Source organism: Anser cygnoides, chromosome Z (genome assembly GCF_040182565.1).
Source record: "Anser cygnoides isolate HZ-2024a breed goose chromosome Z, Taihu_goose_T2T_genome, whole genome shotgun sequence".
Taxonomy (NCBI): domain Eukaryota; kingdom Metazoa; phylum Chordata; class Aves; order Anseriformes; family Anatidae; genus Anser; species Anser cygnoides.
Window position 1 is genome coordinate 25,799,064 of NC_089912.1, and position 21,545 is coordinate 25,820,608.

The window sequence follows — 21,545 nt, forward strand, 5'->3', positions numbered from 1 at the left end:
AAGATCATAATTTACCAATATTCCTACACAAAATACAACACATACTGTTCGTGCTATATTATTGACACTGGAAAGATTTTATTTTTCATACGCTTATACATGTCTAATACAAAAAATGAGATAAAAGAAGTATGCTTATGGGAACTGATGCAGGTTTAGTGAAAATCTCAAAAAGGTATTTGTAACATGGGCTTACAGCTTTGTTAGTAGTACGAATTTTGTGTTTAAACAACATCTATTTTTTGTCCATTATGTTATTATTTCTATTTCTTATAATAAAAAACACAATGGACATACATTACATACATTATACATTACATATCTACACATATACATATATACAATACATATCTAAAAATATATACTGAATAGAAGTTAATTCTCATTAGTTGACTGGCAAACTGGAAGAGAAAATGTTTTGAGAATTTTCTCTAGTTACTACTTACACTTTTTGCTTTGGTACCACAGTAGAAGCAGGACAGAAGAGAGTGATACATCATTACCACACAACATGAACAAAACCCCTCCATTTTTAGTGGTTTCCAGGATGGCATTTTCTTAACATACTGCATTAACTTAGTGGTAAGAAATAACCTCCTTGCACAGCTGCAGTCTTTTGGATAAAGCATACGACTCAAATGTTAGGAAGTTGTTATGCTGATCATATTCCAGTGAGAATCACTACACTTTCTATTTAATTTCCACACTAAATTTAATTTGGCCCTTTCCTAAATTGCTCTGGTTGCTAAATAACTACAGCGTTTGGTTCTTCAATTAGATATTTCATACATAATCTGAAAATAACCATCCTTCAGAAAATTTCTAGGGATAGGTATTTTCAAACTAAAACTCAAACTTGCAAACAAGTCAAATTAAGGTAATAAATACCCAGGAAACCTGTCATTTTAAATAGGAGATCAAAATGATTAAATTAGTTTTCTTAAAGAAATGATGTTTGTCCCCTTTACTGTGAGTGGTTCATCTGCTGAAGAAAGAAGAAAAAGGACTTTTAGTTAGCTTTCAAAAATGTATATACATTTAAAAAAGTTATAATTATCACCAAAGTTAATGAGATCATTAAAAGATCATTAAAATATTACTCACAAACTCAGATTACTAAAACATTGTTTTTTTTTCCAACCTTCTTCTGCCATTTTCATGCTGTAGAATTATAATTCTTCAATTACTTATTAGCATTGATACATATTTATTACACAAACTCTCAGTTATATAATCTGAATCAATATAAATATTGGTTATGGTCATCTTCTTCTGAGTTTCCCAATTACAAACCTATCTTTATAGCAATCCACCTACATATATAATTCACCTATATTAATTTCCTACATGAAAAAAATATTAGAATGTAACTTTTATATGCATTTTTAGTTACCTTAATCTGATAAATGATTTACCTTCCTATAATCTATATATTGCTTGATCCTTCCTCTTCTGTCTGCTCCTCATTCCTTCCTTGTTCATCTTTCTTACCATGTAATCATCGCAGTCCTAGGTAAACATTTCTTCCACTACTGTTCACATGCTCTCCATTGTTCTCTTCTACTTGTACGAAGAGTTGCAACTAGACTTTCTTCTGCCCCATATTTTTTTTTTTTTCTTCTTAAGATTATTTCTACCAGGACCACATATTGACAGTAGTGGTAGTCCATGAGAGCTTATTGCACTTCTTCTCTGTAAAAGAAAATTTTAAAGGAAAGAGTGTATTGCTTCCTTCTCATTTTCAGGTAGCTCAACTGATAAAGTTATTTTCTTAATTTGTAGTTGTGGGTGAAACAAGGGAGAGAGTAAAGCAATATAATGATTTGTTAGCTGTTCCAAGACTGTCAGAAGTGCTTCCTGCTTTAAACCTTGATGCGTTAAAAAAAAAAAAAAATGCTGCCGTAGTATGAACACTGAATAGAGAGACATAACATTTTTACTGATTCCAGAGTCTGTACAGAATTTTGAAACAAATCTTGCATAGTTTATTGATTTAAAAAATATTCAAATTGTTCTGAATAAACAATGACCATTTCATAACAAGTTAATTTTTATGACTATCATTGTATTTCCTCCTGTTCATTTGCATTTTTTATAACACTGCAATGTCTGCATTATCACAGACTACTGAATCATTACATAATGAAATTAATAACAACAGTATACTTTTATAAACTTCCATTTTAAAAGGATATATTCTTTCAATAACACAATAAATTAAGGCACAAATCTAACTATAACATTAAATATCCATAAGTAATTATTTTAATTAACATATTGCCTTCTCAGTCTTACAGCTGGGGTCAATATATTTCTTTCAACTGTAAATTCTTAATAGCAGTAATAATCTAAATGTCTCAATTTGTATAAAACAACTTCGTATATATTTTCAGATATTATGTCTTTTAAATAATCTTTTCTCCTCCATTACTAATTATCAGAGAATGAAATAACGCATTGGCTAGGGTCAATAAATACATTATCATCTTGGTTTGGTTTTCCAATACATTATTCATAAATATTGTGTTATACCTTTAAATTCAGGGTGACGTAACTGTGTAACTGGGTGAAATCAAACTGGAAGAATAAATACCCTGCTTACAGTGTTATTCATGTAAAAGATAAAATGTACTACGTATTCACCATTGAATGATGCTATTAGCTTAAAACTAGCTGTTGCTGATGGGACTCACAGCAATGAACAGTGACTGGTGTTTTTTGTGTTATGTAGAATTTTAAAAAATGGAGACAGGGAAAAAAGAGAAGGAAACTAATATGACAGAACAGGAGAACATAAATACAGAGTGCAGGCAACAGGCAAGGTTAGGCCTTTTTGTAATGTGACTCCTTCTAGTGGTGGACAGGAAAATCCAAATCAAACATTAAGAACATGATAGTGACAGGCATAATAATTTGATCAAACAAAAACAAAGGAGCCTATGCAAAATAAAGTATTAATTTTTCCTAGTTGTTTCATGATTCCTTGGGATAATCACTGTGTTATTACTCAGTTTTCACTGAGGTCTGAAAAAAATTGTAAAGGTTTGCATATTCACTTCAGGAAGCAAAGCAAAGACTCAAAAACTTACATGGTTGCACAAACATTAGATAAACAGTTCTTTCTAGTTTATTCCTAATTTTAGCATCCACTAAAAGAAATAATTCAACTTAAAGAAATCAGTTATTTGGATTAAAGATTAGCATTCATTCCAATCCAATGTTTTATCAGCTGGTGTGCAATAGCTCGACTTGGTGGTACAAAGAATGAACGCTGATTTCCTTTAATGAGAACTTCCACGACCTGCAATAAAAAGAGATTCTTTTTGTTAGAAGATAGAATATTCAGAACTAACACATTTAAAATAATGTTCTCAGTGCTGTCAGAAATACACTGAGATTATAGGCGACTAATTTTCCCTTCAAGTTGACTTACAGAGTCACAACACTTGTAACTGCTAGGCATTTGTATAGTGTTACAGGAAGTTTAGCTTATAAGTAGCTTGTGACAAAACCTGTGAAGACTACATTGTATAAGCAATCGTTCTGCTTTCTACTCATAAGCTCTTTCTGTGAAAGTTTATTTTTTTCTCTTTTTCATTTGAATTTCATATTAATGCATAGTAAACTGCATTCAATACCAGAGTATTAAAAAACTAGTTCACGGAAAAATGATTCAGATTAGAATTCCCAGAATTTTTACCTAAACCTCACCTCCACCCCCAACAAATCTGGTAGCATGCTTGTTTGGAGAAAGTCAGGTGATGAACAGTATTTCTGCCAAAATGCAAAGCACAGGCTTGTAAAGAAACTGGTCTAAAATAACTATAACTTGGATATCTCCCAAAAGGAAGAGGTGAACAGCTAACTGGTAAAAATGTCATAAAATGGACTTGCAGGTGACCCCGTAATTACTATGCTCCTTATCAGTATCTGCCTTCCACTGTTTGTGTGTAACCTACATATACAATATAATGCAAATGTAGTATGATAAAATGGAGAGTATACTTGCCTACTCAACTTGCTGAAAAAAGAAAGTATCTATTCTATGCCAGAAGTGATATAGTCACAGACTAATCAATATAAGAAGGAAATTAAATTGAACTTTACCTGTTCTCTAGTGAACCAGTGGGCATCCTCTATTTCATTCTTGTCAACTCTAATTTCTGTAGACACTGCAACAGCTAAGCAGCCAATCATTAGGGAGGAGGGCATTGGCCACGGCTGACAAGAGACATACTGAACATGGCCAACTTTGACTCCAGCCTCCTCTTCTACTTCTCTTCGAACAGCATCTTCTATTGTTTCGCCTAATCAAAAAGGGCAAAGAACCAACAGCTGATGAAAATACTCCAACCAAGGATTACATCCTGTGCTTTGAACTGACTCATAAGATTTGAAACTGCAGCAGACAATTACCTATAGACATCCAGTTCACAGATCAGGGCACAGACCTTAAACATGGGATGGTGAAGTCTAACAAGGTAAAAATAGCCACCAAAGCAAAATGTAACTTCGTAAATAAAGTATCATAATTTCTCCATCATACTGTTTATTTCCTGAATTGATAATTTATCATTCATACAACCTATCATTACTCTGCTTAACACTTTAAGAATTGGGTAGGAAATACATTGTTCCTTAAATGAATTATGAAATACAGATTTGTTTGTTTAAAAATAGCATTGTGTTAATTTTTAGGTTTTCTGTATGATTGTAACAGTAAGTAGCTAACTTGAAAATCGACATTTAAAATGGCAATAATAAGAAAACAGAGACTTAAGTAGGCTTGCAGATTTCTGTACTGTATTATTCACTTTGCCCGATTCATTCATTGTCCTAATCTAAATAATTCTCCAAACTTAAATTGCAGTGGAAAAGCTTATTTCTACATTCATGGAAGACTTTATTAGGAAAAGGTTCTTTGCTAGAGAGGGTGGTCAGACAGTGGAGCAAGCTCCCCCCGGGAGTTCAAGAAGTGTTTGGACAATGCTTTCAGACGTGGTCTGATTTCGGGGTGATCCTGTGTGGAGCTAGGAGTTGGACTCGATGATCCTTGTGGGTCTCTTCCAACTTGGTATATTCTATGATCCTATAACTTCTGGATGTACACGTGGAATACTGATGGTCATAGGCTTACATATGTATACATGTCCTGTGTTATAACCACTAATTACAGATTCATTAGATAGTCCATGCATCAGTATGTGTTTATTTGAAGATAATTGAAAAATCCTTTCAAGTAGTTCGAACCATATTTTTTATACAAATCTCAATATACCGTGATGTTTCTATACATCTCACCTTGTCCTATCAGAAAACTAACCACTAATATAACAATCTTTTCAGTCTTTTGTCTTTACATCCAGTTATGGAATTAACTTCTGAATAAATTTCAAGATCTGTGGATGTTTCCTTCGCCTTCTTTACTAAATGATAGACCAAATATTATTTTAACTAGCAAGTGAACTCCTAAGAGATAGAAGTTCTAGTGCAATTAAGTTCAACTGATCAGAACTGGTAAGATCAGCTACTCTTAAATTTTAGTACGTATGCTTGAAATCGGTATTAGAAAGTGTGGGATAAGAATGAAAGTGGTGAAGAAATAAACATCCTGACTTTTCTTAAATGACACTTCAATCAGTTTACTCGTGCTGTAACCATATTTCATTTCCATACCGTTACTGAATATGGTTCAGCATATATTTGTACAGTATAGTTATAAATTACACTTTAGCTGGTGATTAAGATGTATTCACAATATAAGAGTGTTTTACAACTTTTTGTAGCTACCAATAATTTTAGATAATTTCAAATATCATTGCTAAATACAGTTAGCAAAATCTCTTTACTTTTCTTTCTCATATTACGAAATTTCTACTTATCTTCCATAGAATCAATCACATAAGCATATAATTTATGCTTTAACTCTTATTCTTCCTATACTGAAATCCTATTTCCCAGATTTCCTATACTGAATTCATATCACCACAGAAAGTTCCTTTATATATTTTATTTTTTTTTTCACTTAAGTATATGATTTAAGAGTGAATGATGAGAAAGCTATTTTAAAATTGTATTTACTCAAGTTGCTTTTCGCTATTAAAAAAAAATCAATTTCTGCAGAGTATGGTAACTAGCGTGTTTATTATAACAACATCTAATATGAAGAACATTTATTTGACATAAAACAGAAGAAATCTCTATATTATTTTAAATGCACAATACTGATATGTGAGAAAACCCATCAGATAAGGGAAAATGAAATTACTTACCAGGTTCTACAAATCCAGCAAGACAAGTAAACATTCCTGGAGGAAACCTCTTTTGTCTACCTAAAAGGCAGTGGTTCCCATCTGGATGGATGACTTGCATTATCACAACAGGATCTGTAATGGATATGAAAGGAATATATTACAACTTTTGGGGGACCTAAAAGCAGCAATAAAATTCAGCCTATTCAACACCAATGCATATACAAATGAGACAACTTTAAGTGCTTGAAATCAAAACAGTGTAGATGCCCAGAGCAAGTTGTTATTTTATTTCACTTTGTTTGGCTGTTTTTTTTTTTTTCTTCCCGGTAAGATACTATTTATTTTGTTTTGCAACATGCTTTGTGAGTGTATGCCAAGGTTAGGGCATAAATTACCTGCAACCCAAACATATAATCTGTTAAGAGTATAAACTATACATCCAGCAGATAACAACAATTTCATCAACAAATACAATTTACTACCACCTCCTCTACATATACAGGTTTGTAGGCTGTACTTTTCACTACACATTGAAGAGCTAGGTATTCTAGTTACAATGTAAATACTGACTAACCTTTTCACTTTTTTCTTCTGTTTGCTCTCAACCCTTTATCTGGTGGAGCATTTTTATCTACTTTTCACTCTTGGTTGTTTTATGTAACTTATTGTTTCTTGCTAAGTATTTTCTCCTATTGATATCATTCTTTTTGTCATGACTTTCTGTATACAGTTCACCTACCCTCTTCTTCCCTTTTAAATTGCTACTTTATTACGTATACCAATGTTTCATTTTTAGTTTTTGTTACCTCTGCCTTTATATATTTTTCTCTTTTTAATATTAAAAGACTTACTTCAGCAATTGCTATAAGCAATGATTCCAAAGACTGTTGTCCTGCGCAAAGGTATCTGCCACTTGGCACAATGCAGAATTTGCAGTGCTGCTGTCTGTAAACTTTTTTCAAAGAAAGGCATAAGTAGAAAATGCTGGTTCAGCTGTCCTTCCTATATAATCCCTTTCTTTCTCTAAATTTGTTGCGTTAGAAACTGCAAAGAAATGGCCACTGGTATTTTAGCAAGCTTGAAAACAGCCCATGAAAGAGAAGAACATGGCACAAGTTTTTGATTATTACAAAGGTATGTCTAGAGCATGTAATAGAAACTAATTCAGAAATACAATACACATGCAACGGAAGTTCTGGAAAGAACTACAACTGCAAAAGAGAAGACAAAGTAGGGGAAGGAAAGGTGATCACCATATGTTGTTACCAAACAAACCAGGAAAGAAAAAGGTAATTTTTCTTTCCATGTCGTCTTTCCATCACTACCACGGCAATTATAACAACCTCCTTTGCAACACATAAATAAAAGAGGTTATAAAATATATCAAAGCTTACATTCTGGGTAGAAATAGGCCTGGCAGTTTGCAGTTGACAATGAAAAGTCAAAGCCAGTGAAGATGGCTAATGCAGTTGAAGAGGCACTACAGAAAAATGAACACCATACCAGAAATTTGTTACAGAGCCAAACAGATTATTTCAAGCTAATAGGACTTTTGGTAGGTGAGAAAACATGCAGAAAAAATAGAAAGAGTAAAATGTGACCTTCTGGACTGTTTATATTGTTGGAACATCTAACTAATATAGCTGCATTGTGACAAAGACTGATATTGTCACTGCAATTTCTGTCACACAGTACAGTACAAGAGAGAGAAACCTGAATTTCTTAATCCTAAATATAGCTGAGACACACATAATCTTGACAGAGGTGAACATGTAAGTGCTGGGACAGAAGCTGAAATAATTAAAAAGAAACTGAGTTAAATAAATAATTAAATAATAAATAATTAAATAAATAGTTAAAAAGAAACATGCATATAATCCCTTTTGACCAAGTTTATCTTACAATATCCTCACCTACTCTTGGATATGATGTGTTGTGAACACCTTGGAGACTGGGACAACCTTCTTTTAGACAAGTTTTCTTGTAACCCCCTTCTTCAATCTTGGTTGCACTCCCACATGTTGGGCAGAATCGGTAGCGGCTGTGCCATGCTAGAACAGATCTAGCCTGGGCTACTACACCTTTTAAAGAATACAATGAAAATAATTAAGCTCACACACTAATTCATTTAAGACTTTAACATTACACAAAAAAACAAGTATTAAAGTTCAATGTAAAAATCAAAGTAGACTACTGCTTAACAACGTAAGTTGAATGATGCAAGTCATTTAAATCTTTCTTTGCAGCACAGCATATGCAATATTACACAGTATTATGTAGACACAGTGTAGACATAGACCAATTTATTTGTTTGGAATATTAATTCAGACCAATACAACCTCTTTCTCACTAAAATTAATTTTCCTGGGTGAAGTGCCAGAATTTTGTATCACACCTTTTTTTTTTTTTTTCTCCAGATGGAAAAGGTACTTCCTACAGGTATCTTGACATAATAATGCATTGTCCTATCTAAACTTGAGGTACAAGTGGAGCTTGTCCTTTATCATTCTGTAAAGGCAAAACTATTACAACTGCAGTTGTTGCAACATGTCCATGACTTTAATTCACACTGGGATCTTAACTTTGCAACACTTGCTCAACCTTTTTCTTCTCAGGGAAGTATCCAACAAGCTCCTACTAAGGACTTAGCTTAATTTCTTGTAATGAAAAGTCATTAATGACAGATTTTTTTTTTTCATTTTAGAGTAATGCACATGCATCAATATTAAAATACTATTATTTGTAAAATCATGATGATAATAAATTTTACAGTTTGCTATTCACAGTTGCAGATGTTAGCACTTTGCAACTGCATATTTTTACATATAGAATTCTTCACAAAGCCACTGATAGACTGTTAATTTTTTTTCTAAAGCCACTGAAAATACCTGATTTTCAGTGAATACCTTTGCTGTGGTTTGTCTTTGCAGCATACCTCAGTGTATCCTAAAGCATATTCTTCTGACCACACATTTGATTAGTGTTGCATTTTATGCATCTTACCAGCTTCCTTTTCAGTTAGCTGCAGTAGTGCCGGCATTGGTGGGTGAAGGAAGTAACAGTCCTCATGCTTCTCTTTGAATTTCTCAGCAGAAGTGGGATCTATGCTAAGAGCAAACCAAGCAACTAACCCATCATCTTCTTCTTCTTCCACAACCTTTTCATTGCGAGCAGCCATAAAATTCTTGTTGAACTTAAGTTCAACTCCAAGAAAGATCAACGTGACTTCTTCTGTTTGGCTCATATAGTGTTCCACATCCTTATGATACAGCCTACAAAGCTTGACTTCTGGTGGCTGGTACCTCTCCGTTCCCATACCCAAAGTAACCAAAGGACTTAGATTTGAGAAGAGTATGTATACTGTAGCTGGATGGCTTTGTTTTTTGCTTAGCCACTTGGAATCTGTTCTTTTATCGCTTCTTCTGTCCAGAAGTGTCATGCTAAAATAATTTTCATACTCTTTCACTTCAGTTGACAGAAAATTAGGCTTCTGCCCACCCTTCACATTAGCCAACAAATTAGCAATGTGCTTGTACCCCCAAAATTTAGCAATGTCCAGAGCTGTCTGCCTTGACTTATTAACGATGGACCTGTCACACCTACAGAAACAGAAAAGAACAGTGGCTATCAGTGTAAGGTTGTGCAAGAAGAGTTTAAATACTGTATTATTATTATTCACAGCATATACATCTGATAATATATAGGGGCAGGAACTTTCCAAAACTCAGCAACTAGGTCATTCTTTAGGCTAAATAGTTATGGTGTTGAAAAATGATCTTACTTCATTTTATTTTGCTAAGGTCAAATCCCACATTTATGTTGCACTCCTGGTATTACTTAACAAGGTTCATGCCGTACTACAGCAGCGACCAATTAATTAAAATCCCAAATACTGCAACATGTCAAAAACATACTAAAAAAAACACAAGAAAACTTCTCAAGACCCTTTACAGGTGAAACTTTGTAGACCAAGCCACAGCTCTCTTTGGACTAACCAGTAATAAAAAATTCAGTAGCTTAATTAGCATTACTTTCTAGCAGCTACCAAGAGCAACATCAAAACAGTTGTAAGACTAGATTTACCACAGAATAAGAACCAAGAATATGGCTTGCGTTTAGTGGGAGAAGTAGCACTCTGAACTGTGGGGAATGAGCTGGTCTATAGGCATCTCTTTGTTCTCATAACAAAGCAAAATGAAACAGTTAGGAAAACAGTCATGGCAAATATTCAACTCTACTGAAAAAGATCTCAGGTAAAGGTGGATTGGGAAGTCAAAAAGAGCACGCTGTTTTTTTGTTTGTCAATTTTAACTCAAGTGGCTAAGTAAAACAAAAATAGCACTGTAAACTATAAAGTACACCGTAGATGCTGGGTCATACTAATCAGTTTTTAAAACCACAGGATGCCAATATATTACTATTGCTGATACACAGGTAACTGCACCACAGGCAAGACTGTTTTTAGTTAAGATTTAATATTTAACTGAACAGTTTCTGAGAGAGTTTGAGTACATTATAGAAAAGCATTCAGAGCTTAATTTAAAAGCTTTTGGTGCTAAAGACCTAAAGTTGCCTGCTTATCTTGAAAGATTAATTCTCTTTAGTTTAAAATCTTACCTTATTTCCTACTTAATTTCCTACTACTCAGACACAGAATCTTGTTCTGATTTTGTCTTCTACTTAGTGTCTGCTCAGGTACATGAAGACTATGATGAAGCTGTTATTTAGTGTCTTCTGCAGTGGCCCAAACTCTTTAGATCACTATGATCTTTCTTTCAGTCTATAAACATTTCCTGTAGCTTTTCTCAAGCATGTATGAGTAAAAAAATGACTAGTTATCCAGGCTCAGTCTCTGGAATGTTATATAATATTACCTTCATAGTTGTACTTGATGTTCATGTTTATGCATCCAGCAACTGTATTTGTCTAAATGGTTATTATGACTAAACCTGACTAAAATGAAACCAAAGAGACTGAGGTAACACATCAGTAACTACATTCAATTGTCTAAGAGAATGGCCATGAAAAAGGCATCGAAGAGCAGAAATTCACTCTTCTTTACAGTAAGCGCAGCTTCAAATGTTGTTAACCTGTTTACCAAACTGGTAAATTCTCCAAAATCTCAAAGTATTACTCAATGCACAGAGGTTTTCAATCCAGAAGATCTGGCACAGTGAAGCTCCTCTGCTTGCTAGAATACACTAATTATGGTGCAAAACAGCAGTTCATCTGACACTCCATGCTGAGATCCAGCAGAAAGTACAGCATCTGCGTAGGGCTAAAAAAAAAAAGTGTAAAAATATCCTGGAGGCTGTGGAATGACGTGCTTGAGATTACTCATAACCACAGAATGAACTAGTCTAGCATGGCTCCGTAATTAGGGTTGCAGAGAAGAACAGATCAGCCTTGATTAAGACAGAGCTCCGCTGAACTCTCGCTCTCATTATGAAATGTTTTCCATTTGAAACATATCGATCCTAACTTTATTCAGGCTTTGGAAAAATCTTCTCTGAAGTTTCAAAAACTTTGCAGCATTTTGTGCTTTTCTCAGTGTCTTGCCAGACTAGAACTACAGGAGTTGAAGATGGACAACAAATGTATTAAAACAAGTCTTTGACAAGCAAAGAACATGCATGGTGTCACAGTGACTGAATAAAAAAATATGACAGCTGAAAGAGGAAGGAAGACACATCTAAAAGAAAAGCAGCATGAAATTCAGAAATCACTAACTTTGGTGTAGGTACGTCTGTCATATCCTACATAATGGTCAATATGTCTGCAAACATTCTGCACTGTAACATAGATGCAAGTGGATTACAATTAAACCTTACGGAAAAAGCCTAAGTAGAACAATCACATACATCAAATTTATATTCAGAACACTGTTTGGAATGGGGTACAAATTCTGTTCTGTTCTGCAGGTTTCTGTGAGGACTGACAATGTATCTTTGAAGATCAATAATTTTAGGGATCCTTATATCTTTTCAACAGTTTTTAGCAAATAGCACAATCCAGTTATAAAATGACACAAAGCATGTAATTCTGAATTTTAAGCCTGAATATTCTTCCACTATCTGTTGAGTAAATTTACTTGTTTGACGTCATATTTAACTGGACAGAAAGAAATTTAGGGCAGAACTCTTCAGTGGGACCTACTAAACAGCTTACCCTTCTTCCAGAAGAATCCGTACTATGTCAAAGTGTCCATTTCTTGCACCATACATCAAGGCCGTCCAGCCGTTATCTGCAGCTGCATTGATAAGTGATGGTGAATGGCTGAGCAACGCTTTCAGTTTGGCTGCATCTCCAACAGCAGCAAAATTATGCAGCTGAGAAATCATTTCCTGATGGAGGTTCTTTTCAAAGCCTGTCATTGTCTCAGCTAAGTTGGAAAGCAAAAATGCATGAAAATATATCAGCCATTAGTAAAAACAATTCAAGTAAACGACATAAATTTAATGCTATAAAGGCAACCCAACACTGTCACCAAATTGGTGATATAACAGTAAAATTCTTATAATTAGCATGAAATTGTTAATCCTCAACAAATCTTAGTCCCACACATCACCAGACATGCCAAATTTTTACCCTAAAAATCAAGACTCGTTTGAAAGAGGCTTAAGGACAAGAATATTGTACTATGAAATTGAAGCCTATTTGAATATGGAAAACATGTTCTGGTTTCTGATCAAACAAGTACACAGATAAGACCTTTGAACAGTGCAAAAGTCCACTCCAATAAACGAATCTCGGTCGGATATTCTAAAAAAAAATGCAAAATAAATGTAAGACAGCAGTCCCCTTCCAGGGAAAAGGCCTGTTCACCTCACTCTGAGGCGCTTTTTGCTGAGTGGATCTCTACTCGGGAGCGGTGACAAATTAATTTAGTAACTTGCGCTATGACTCCTGAGGTTTCGATCCCTTCAGAGGGCAGTCTCTGCGGCAAACAAGCACCTCTAGCATTTCAGGGGCGTTCAGCGCCACCAAACTCCGTTGTCCACCCTCCTCCAGAGGCCCGACGTTTCACAACCCCCGCGGCATCTCTGAACAGCATTACAAACACAGCCGCTGACGCATGACTGACTACCAAAAAGGGCCAAACTCGGCTTTTCGCCACGAACAACGCCGATGACCTGCGCGTTCACAAACCCACTTCACGCCCCGAGCCGCCGCCAGTGCCTGGCGTTGGCCAGGCACCGCCGGATCCCAGCCCGGGCAGCCTTCGGGGGGGCACCGCAGCGCTGCGCTGACCAGGCGAGGGGGGCAGCACGGGACGGGGAGGTGCTCGGGGGAGCCCCGTTACCGTGAGCAGCCCGGTCGCCGCGGGGAGCTGGACTCCGGGCGCCCTTCCGCCGCCGTGGGGGCGCGTCCCGCCGCCGCCCCGCCCCGCGGGCCCAGGCCTGCCCAGCGCGGGCTGGCTGGAGGCTGGAGTCTGGGAACGGGACTCGGCCTTCAGGGCGGCTGGGGGAATGGGGGAGAGGGGGAGAAGGTTTCGGGACAGAGTTTATGCTGCCGGCAGGGTGAGGAACGGAGGGACGGCTCGACTTGCGGGCGATACCTGGTTTTAGTTACGGAGACCAGCCAGGCTTTGTTTACTTGTTTATTTCCCACCACGCTAACAGAAAGCAAAACCAAGTTATCAATAGAACGCACGAGTGTTTGCGAGACAAGTGGAGCAAATGATACGCAGCTGGGGGAGGTAGTTAAAAGGGAGGCCGGAAAGCCTAAAAACACCAGGAGGCAGGTTAACATACACACTTTCATTGACGCTGTGGAAAGCTTGGGGAAATCGTGGCTGCACCAGTCCTAGAGGAATGCGTGTAGTTAAGCTATCATTACGTCCTAGGAGCTACCAAAAGCGGCATCAGAGTGCACTGAATAAGCACCAAGAGCATGGCCTGTGGTTAGCTATCCTCGGCAGAGAACTAGCCCTGTGAGATGCACTCCCTTTCTATCCCCAGTAGGAGCAATGCAGGAGCGAAGCAGTGAGTGTGTGCATGAGGAATTGATAGGAGTATTCTTCCAGACAGGAACAAATGGAAAGTTAAGGGATGTGATTTTAATTTTGTTTAATCAGCTGGAAGCTATCTAGCCATACCTGATACAATGAGGGTCATCTATCCATATATCAATAATTGTTTCCACCTGGTGAAGAGCTGCCACCAGCCCTTCAATACGTGATTTCCAGCGGCATTCTTCCTTTCTGTGATTATTAATGACTGAAGTAGGAAATAGTTTTCTCATTGTAATATGTGATAAATTAGCGGGTGTTTGTTCATTGTCTTTAAAAGGAATTCAGAGGATCTGCTGAGAAGATAAGGTTTTGCAATTTACGACCTTGTTAAGGGGGAAGACTAAGCAAGTAGATAGTGGGGAGGGGGTGTTGGATAAACATCCTTGGTAAAACAAAGACTCTGTGAAATACTGTTTCCCGCTTCACTACCCTCCCCCTTGAACACGAGCACAACGCATGATCATCGAAAGAAAAACAACGACCCCCAACAACGAACTGCGCAGCTTCAGAAGGTCCAACAAGTCCTGACAAACCGAAACTTGGATGCTATAAAACGGCGACACTGAAAAGGGAAAGTTGCGTGCTGTGGTGGAGCGGAGACTCCCCAGCCGCCCAGCGCTGTTTTGCTTGTGCCTGCTTACTTAATTAATAAAATATTTCTGATAGACCAAGAAATTTGTATGGTCTCACTTATAACATAATAGACATTCAAAGGCACAAATTACTTATCTTCTTAGTAGTGTCTTAAATCTGCCATATATTCAATTATCACCACGCAGCTTTACATCCTGATCTGTGTAATAAAGTCACTGATCTCACAGGTGGGCTGAAGCATTCTTTGTGTTCAGGCAACTGAATCTCGTCTGGTAGCATGCTACAGAACTTTGTTTACTGGAATAACTCATGTTACCCTGATAAAAGCTTAGAAACTTGCTTTCCTTGTTTGGACAAGGAAAAATATCAAGAATAAGAAAGCATCTTAGTACACAGACAGAAGATGAGGAGGGAGACTAAGCTGAGAGATGGATATTTGGGAATTCAGAAAGAAGCATATCGCTTGAAGCTTCTATGAGACGAAGTATAGGCAGTTTCCTTAATGTTCATATTCAAGAATTTTTATTTCATGAATTTTCATTCATGAATTTTTAAAGGTTTTAGTTCTGCTAACAAGTTCAGTTATAATGCTGGATAAAATGTTATGATTTCTCGTGGTTATGTGGAACTTTATTTAATCACAGCTGAATTTTCTAAGACGAATTTAATGATTCTTTGGAAAAATATGCAATGTTAACTGTCACTTTAAAAACTTGATACCTTTGAAGTATTTAGCATCTAAGTAGTGCTTATTAAGAGGGTCAAAGTGGTGCTGGACTTTGGTATGATTCTTGAATCCTTGAACTTTGGAAAAATATATGCGTATGTGAACATATATGTATGTTATATAAATACAGTCTAGTATAGCCTTTGACTTGACTGAGTCTGTTAGCTCTTTAGTAGTGGGGAACATTGTTGTGAAGTGTATTTATAAGGCTTCTGGAGTTTGAGTAAGGTTGTCAGTGTGAGAATGGAAATGGGTGCTGCACCACTAATTTACTTCAATCTCGAAAGAGTCTCTAGTGGCTCTGTAATGATAGTGACTAATGATACTGTCTTCAAAATGCATGCTGATTACTGCAGACAACAAATAGAGAGTCATGTCTGAATGCTCTGATGCCCTATTCATTTTGTGTTGCAGCCTCTAGAAAAAAGTTGCATGCTCTGTAAAGAATGTAACAGTGCCACTGGGAGCACTAAAATGTGCGGGCAAAATGGAGTTGAAGTGTCTGCAAGAAGTGAGACAGCACTGCTCCTGTTACCCTAAAAGATGGCAAAATGATAGTACAAATGGGAGAGAAGCAGTCTGAACCGAAGTGTTGATCCTCAGTTGTTTCATAACCTTACCTGCAAAAGCTTAGCAGTATACAGTTGTTACGAAAACAAGCTCTTAATGTTACTATGGAAAAAATGCAGAAGAGACCTCTTTGAGCCAGAAACTACCGTAAGTTTAGGTTCTACCACAGCATGGAACTGTTCAGGGATTCCCCATTCCTGAAGGTTAAAAAAAATAAAAATAAATTTTAAAATGGAGAACCTCAAAGAGAATACTTTGAACTTCCCCTGTCTGAAGTGGATGGGGGATATGTAAGGAAAATAACATCAGTGAAAGAATATGATTTGCAACCCTCCCTAACTGAACATTCTTTGAAGCAATACCTCTGGGAAGTTAATGTTTCAGACTCTTAAAGTCTGTGTGTCTTCCCCACATTATTAGCTAGAAGACTGCAGAAATAAATGGCAACATGGACTACTAAAATTGGAATAGGTTTCCTGTGGTTCATTAATACTGTCATAAGTACAAGGAATAAGTGTTTTCCTGCAATGTGTCAGGGTAATTGGATCTTCCCATGAGATGCAGATGTTTTGATGCCAGGATGCTAACCTGGAGAATTTAGGTGCCTAACACTAAAATGTATTCAGGACTATGCATCAGAGGAGAGACAGTTCGGATGACTGGGAGTGTGTTCCTAAACACCCTGTGTTTAGTGAGATCTTGGACACCTGACAGACTTATTACCTCCCTGTACCAGATAACATCTGAAGATACGGTATCTGTTGAAGCTACAGTCTACGTGGAAACCAACATCACACAAAAATGAAGAGAACTGATATTTACTTGCACGATGCAACATTAATAGATTGATCTGCCTTTTTAATTCTAATGGGTTTTGGGCTGGCTGACCATGTAGCAACCTTTATTCACATACCAGCTCTGCCTCAGCAGCTAACATCTGTAAAGAAATGAGCCAATAGCACAATTGTAGAGAGAAAAAACAGTTCTGTCCCCCCTACCCCCTCCACTTCCACCCCTGAACTGACTTTAGAATAAAGAAATCAGTGTAGAAATGAGATATCTGTTTTCCAAGTTCGTGTTGTTATCTCTGGTATGAATTGTCTTTTAACTCTTTCTATATGAATTACTAGGCTGTGCTGAGAAGAAATCTGTAAAATAATCCAGTAGCTATCAGTTCTTTCTGGGCTAGGAGCACTGGCTAGCTTAGTTACTTAGGCTAATAGATGCATCAAAAATAGAGTAAAAGTATTTTCATGTCCTAGACTATTTAGAAAGAGAATCTGGATTCATCATAGTTTAGCACAGAGAGTCAGAGTTGGGACTAGGTTGCACAGGAGAACAATCTGTTTTAATGTTTTTCAGACTCAAGGTAGCACAGTAGCAATACCATAGAAGGTCTGTGAATTCATCATTTGGGCCTGTACTTCATTCTTAGCTCTTAACTTCAACATGCTTTACAAAGGGTTTTTTTTCCAAGGGTTACTGTGCTAGGTGAAGGCTAAAAGGCAGCCCTGGTTTTAAGTTGTTCATTGGCAGTGAAAGTGAGACACTGGATGTGTGAGAAGGATGTGTTGCCAAACACTTCAATTTATGTACAAAGTATTATAATAGATTAAACCTTTAGTGCTTTTCTGGCTTCAAATAAAATTTTGATGCATTCATAGAACATCTGAGGGATTCAAGGCTTTTATGAGGCAAGCAGAAATCAGTATTACCTGATAGGGTTTCATGAACAGGCACCATAACATTCCAGAACAGTCCCCTTCAGTGTTTCTAAGCATGACTTTGGCACAGTCTCACTGGGTTTACTTCCAGGCGTCTCCCTGATGTGTTTCCAGACAGTTCTCCCTGAGCACCACTGGGACACAACCTGCAGGGCCTGCTCCAGAGTCCATTGGTACAGATATGCGTCTCTTGGCACTGAAGAGTTGGAATCAGTTTGGTGGGAGTTTTCACATTCTTATAGGAAAAACCTGTAGCAAAGCTGTGCACAGTGCATGGAACTGTATGTATTCTTTCAGTCCATTAAGCTGTGTTATCAGGAGCTTTCTTTTAGTGTTGGTGTAACTGAATTATATGCTGTGCCTGACAGGTAAAAAGGCATACAGCAGTACCTATCTGCTCAGAACGTGATCCTCAAAAGTGGATGGTTCATGATACAATGGTTAGTGAAGCAATTTTCCTCCAAACAGTTAATGCAATGAGGTGGGGAGTGAGTGCAGAAACTTACTGAAAGTGCGCAAGTTAAATTTGCAGGGATAGTGTGCGTGATGTCGAGGACTGAATGGCAGGAGCAGGATCTTCAAGACTGTCACTTGAAGGGGGTAGCCTTCCAGCAGGTGGCTTTTGATAGTGGATTACCATTCGGAAAGGTCTTAGCTGCCCCATTTTTCTCTCTTTCACCTTCCTTTGCTTGCTTAACCTGAGAAAGCTGATGGTGATAAAAACATAACCATTCAAATTTAACCCAAAATTTAACCCAAAGAGGCAAAAAGAACATTTACAGAGTATTAATCTGCTGGACTCAGAACCTCACAGCCTGTGGTAAGACTACAGGGAAAAGTAATATCTTGAGGGCTGAGATGGGAGGTGGGGTATATGTAAAATTATTATGTGCTTTGTGGCTGGTAGCTGGAGATTATTTAGTTTTCTCCAGATTATTCCTGGGTTTTCAATTTTCCCACTACTCTAATTTGGCTCTGTTTGTATTTGTGTATAAATGGGAAAGTAGGGCTCCCTGAGCACCAGAGAGGGTAATTTAGGTTCTGAAGTTTCTCAGGTGGAGGTAAGCTGGTGTTTCTTTTTGTTTGTTTGTTTTTCTTCATTTTTAATGAGGGTTGTTTAATGTGTGGCTTTAATAATTAGCAAGAGTCTAGCTTAGATGCTTTCCCAGTAGTAGTGATTTTGAGCTGAAAGAACTCTCCGCATTCTGTAGACTGGTAGCTGAGTCACAGGGTTAGTATAAAAGCATCTTTATTTAAACTGTATTCACTAATACCTGCAACCTGATTTTATTTTATTTATTTACTTATTTTATATTTACTGTCATGCAGCTTGTTTCAAATTCACGGGATGACTGCCCTTAAGGTAATGGGGAGTTTGAGACTAGAAAACTGCTTGGAAAAAAATATATTTTCCAGGAATTGGTGGAGACAATACAAGGATAAATACTGAGCTCCCTAATGCAGCCTTCATGAAACTGCTCTTTTACTGCTTTAGTTTTCTGCCTTGATCATATACACCTTCTATTCCCAAAACATATGAGACAGGAAACATAAAAAATATTTTCTTTTTTGAAAAAGCCACTCATTTAATTCCCAGAACACAGACAATATGCATGCCCTATAACAAAGATAACAGTACATGGCCATGTAGTGGAAGACCTATTATCATTTATATGATGATTTAAAATGGCGTTATCTAATCTTAGAGTTTGACTTTGCAATCTTCATAGTCTTATGATTTTTTTTTTTTTTTTAGGGGGGGGCAGGGGGGGAGGTATGGGGGGGGGGGGTTTGTATCTATATGTGAAACTCATGAAGTTCAGCTTACTCTTTCCTTAGAGCAATGGAAAAAAAATTGCTGTTCATATTTTTAGCTGTGGACTTGGAATGTTAAGGTCCACCATAAAGATTTTTGCTGACACAACTAACGACACAGGTGGAGATGATCATCATGTGGACTGACACCTGAAGAAACAGAAAAAGCTTTTCACTGAGCAGTCCCTGTGAAAAGGGAGATGGTTTAACTCAGTTTTGGGGGAGCTGTCTGATGCAACCATCACAGAACTTCATTTTGTATCTGCCAGCTCAACCCATTTGGCCATCTTATGGATCTACTTCTGGACTGTTTGCAGTCTTGATTTCTTCTGCTCATTTCATGTTCATTATACTACTTTCCACTTTCTCTGTATTCCTCATTTTACTCCAACTTCTTTCTGTATTTCGCGCCCACCCAGATAAATACACTGAAGAAACTTGACTGTACTGTACTCCTCGTCAGCTGAGCTCATTGCAGCTTCCTGTTCTTATTACTCTTCTCAGATATTTTGGCTGTTCTGTTTCGGACTGGTACTTGCTCAGTTTTGTCAAGTCCAAGCTGTCTGCCACTTCTTTAGCAGTGGTTAAAAGTGGTTAACATCTCATGATGTCAAAGAATGCAAGAACCCAGACCAGCTTCCAATCATTTGCAAAACACTTTTGTTGTGGAATTGGTATTTAATAACAGTTGAGGAATTTTTGAAAGAGGGATGCTTAATATTTATTTATTTTTTCTATTAACTTCTAGCATCCGCATTATTCTCTAGCAAGGAGCTCTGCAGCTTACCTGCATGTTGTGTAGAAAAAAATAATTTTTTTTTGTTTATTTGATTTTTTTGTTTGTTTGTTTTTGTTTTGGACCTGATGCTTAGTAAAAAATAAAGGACTAGAAAAACGTCTTCAGTTTGATTCCTCATGTCAGTCTCTTTTGTCCTAGAGTCAATCTTTCTTCATTTCAACAATTTTAGTGATGGATGTACGTATGGATGTCCTATCCCTGGAAGTGATCAAGGCCGGGTTTTATGGGCGCTTTGAGCAGCCTGGTCTGGTGGGAGGTGTCTCTGCCCATGGCAGTGACTTGGAACTGGATGGTCTTTAAGGGGTTGGATGATGTTCCAATTCAAACCATTTGGTGATTCTATGTATTCCTGAAATGCAGTCTTAAGAAACAGGCACTGGAAAATGAAGATTTCCCCTCTCAACTAAATATCCTAAGTGGTGATATATGGCATAGCTCAGTTACTATCACTTGAAATTTAGTAATAACTTTAGGACCATCTTATGTGTTTGTTTTTACATATGCCATAGACTAAAATGTGTAAATAACAGTATCATAAGTATAAAATCTTTTGTTGTACTTGCAAAAGTATATGCAATGCAAGCTAACTTCGAAACAAACCTTGACACCGTATGTGAGCAAACAGTTAGGTGAAACTTACTTATACAAATGAAGGATTAAAACGTTGCATTGTTTGTAGAAGTGATTTTAAAACTGTGGAAAGCATATGGTTGCAGAATAATAAGTGGAAAACAATCTTGTGATGTTCTTTCAGAAGTCATGAAAGAATTGAATGTTATTGAGGAAACTCAATGTTTGCTCCTCATGAACAGTAAAAATTGTCTTAGTAACTGTTTTTAATATGTTTTGGTGTGTCTTCCCTGAAAAATGATTTCTTGGTCCTTTCTGTACTTTGAAAAGAAGGCTCTCTATTTGCTGTCTTTTTTTTTTTTTTTTTTTTTTTTTTTTTTCCTGATCATTAGTTTATTTGATTACATGCTATGGCATAATTGTCTGAAGTGTTCCTCTGCTACTGTTCAAATGCTACTATTCTACATAAGCTCCTGAA

The 21,545-nt window shown here is 36.9% G+C and overlaps 1 protein-coding gene across 6 annotated transcripts; it reads right to left on the reverse strand.

The window, feature by feature from the left end:
* Nucleotides 1–54: 54 nt before the first annotated feature.
* On the reverse strand, nucleotides 55–13,654 carry NUDT12 (nudix hydrolase 12). 6 transcript variants are annotated; one of them, XR_010827825.1, is made up of 8 exons: nucleotides 13,080–13,551; nucleotides 12,423–12,636; nucleotides 9,258–9,853; nucleotides 8,168–8,335; nucleotides 6,273–6,386; nucleotides 4,108–4,307; nucleotides 3,090–3,301; nucleotides 55–1,692 (listed from the first exon to the last, which is right to left on the reverse strand). XR_010827825.1 is itself a non-coding variant. In XM_048050246.2 (7 exons), the coding sequence occupies exons 2-7, from the start codon at nucleotides 12,626–12,628 to the stop codon at nucleotides 3,191–3,193; spliced, it is 1,395 nt and encodes a 464-aa protein (XP_047906203.1). In that variant the 5' UTR covers nucleotides 12,629–12,636; nucleotides 13,558–13,654; the 3' UTR covers nucleotides 1,984–3,190. The 6 variants fall into 6 exon arrangements, 5 of the variants coding, with proteins under 5 accessions (XP_047906203.1, XP_013048882.1, XP_013048881.1 ...); XM_048050246.2 differs by lacking the exons at nucleotides 55–1,692; nucleotides 13,080–13,551 and adding an exon at nucleotides 13,558–13,654 and having other exon boundaries at nucleotides 1,984–3,301; XM_013193428.3 differs by lacking the exon at nucleotides 55–1,692 and having other exon boundaries at nucleotides 1,984–3,301; nucleotides 13,209–13,551.
* Between the last annotated feature and the right edge of the window lie 7,891 nt (nucleotides 13,655–21,545).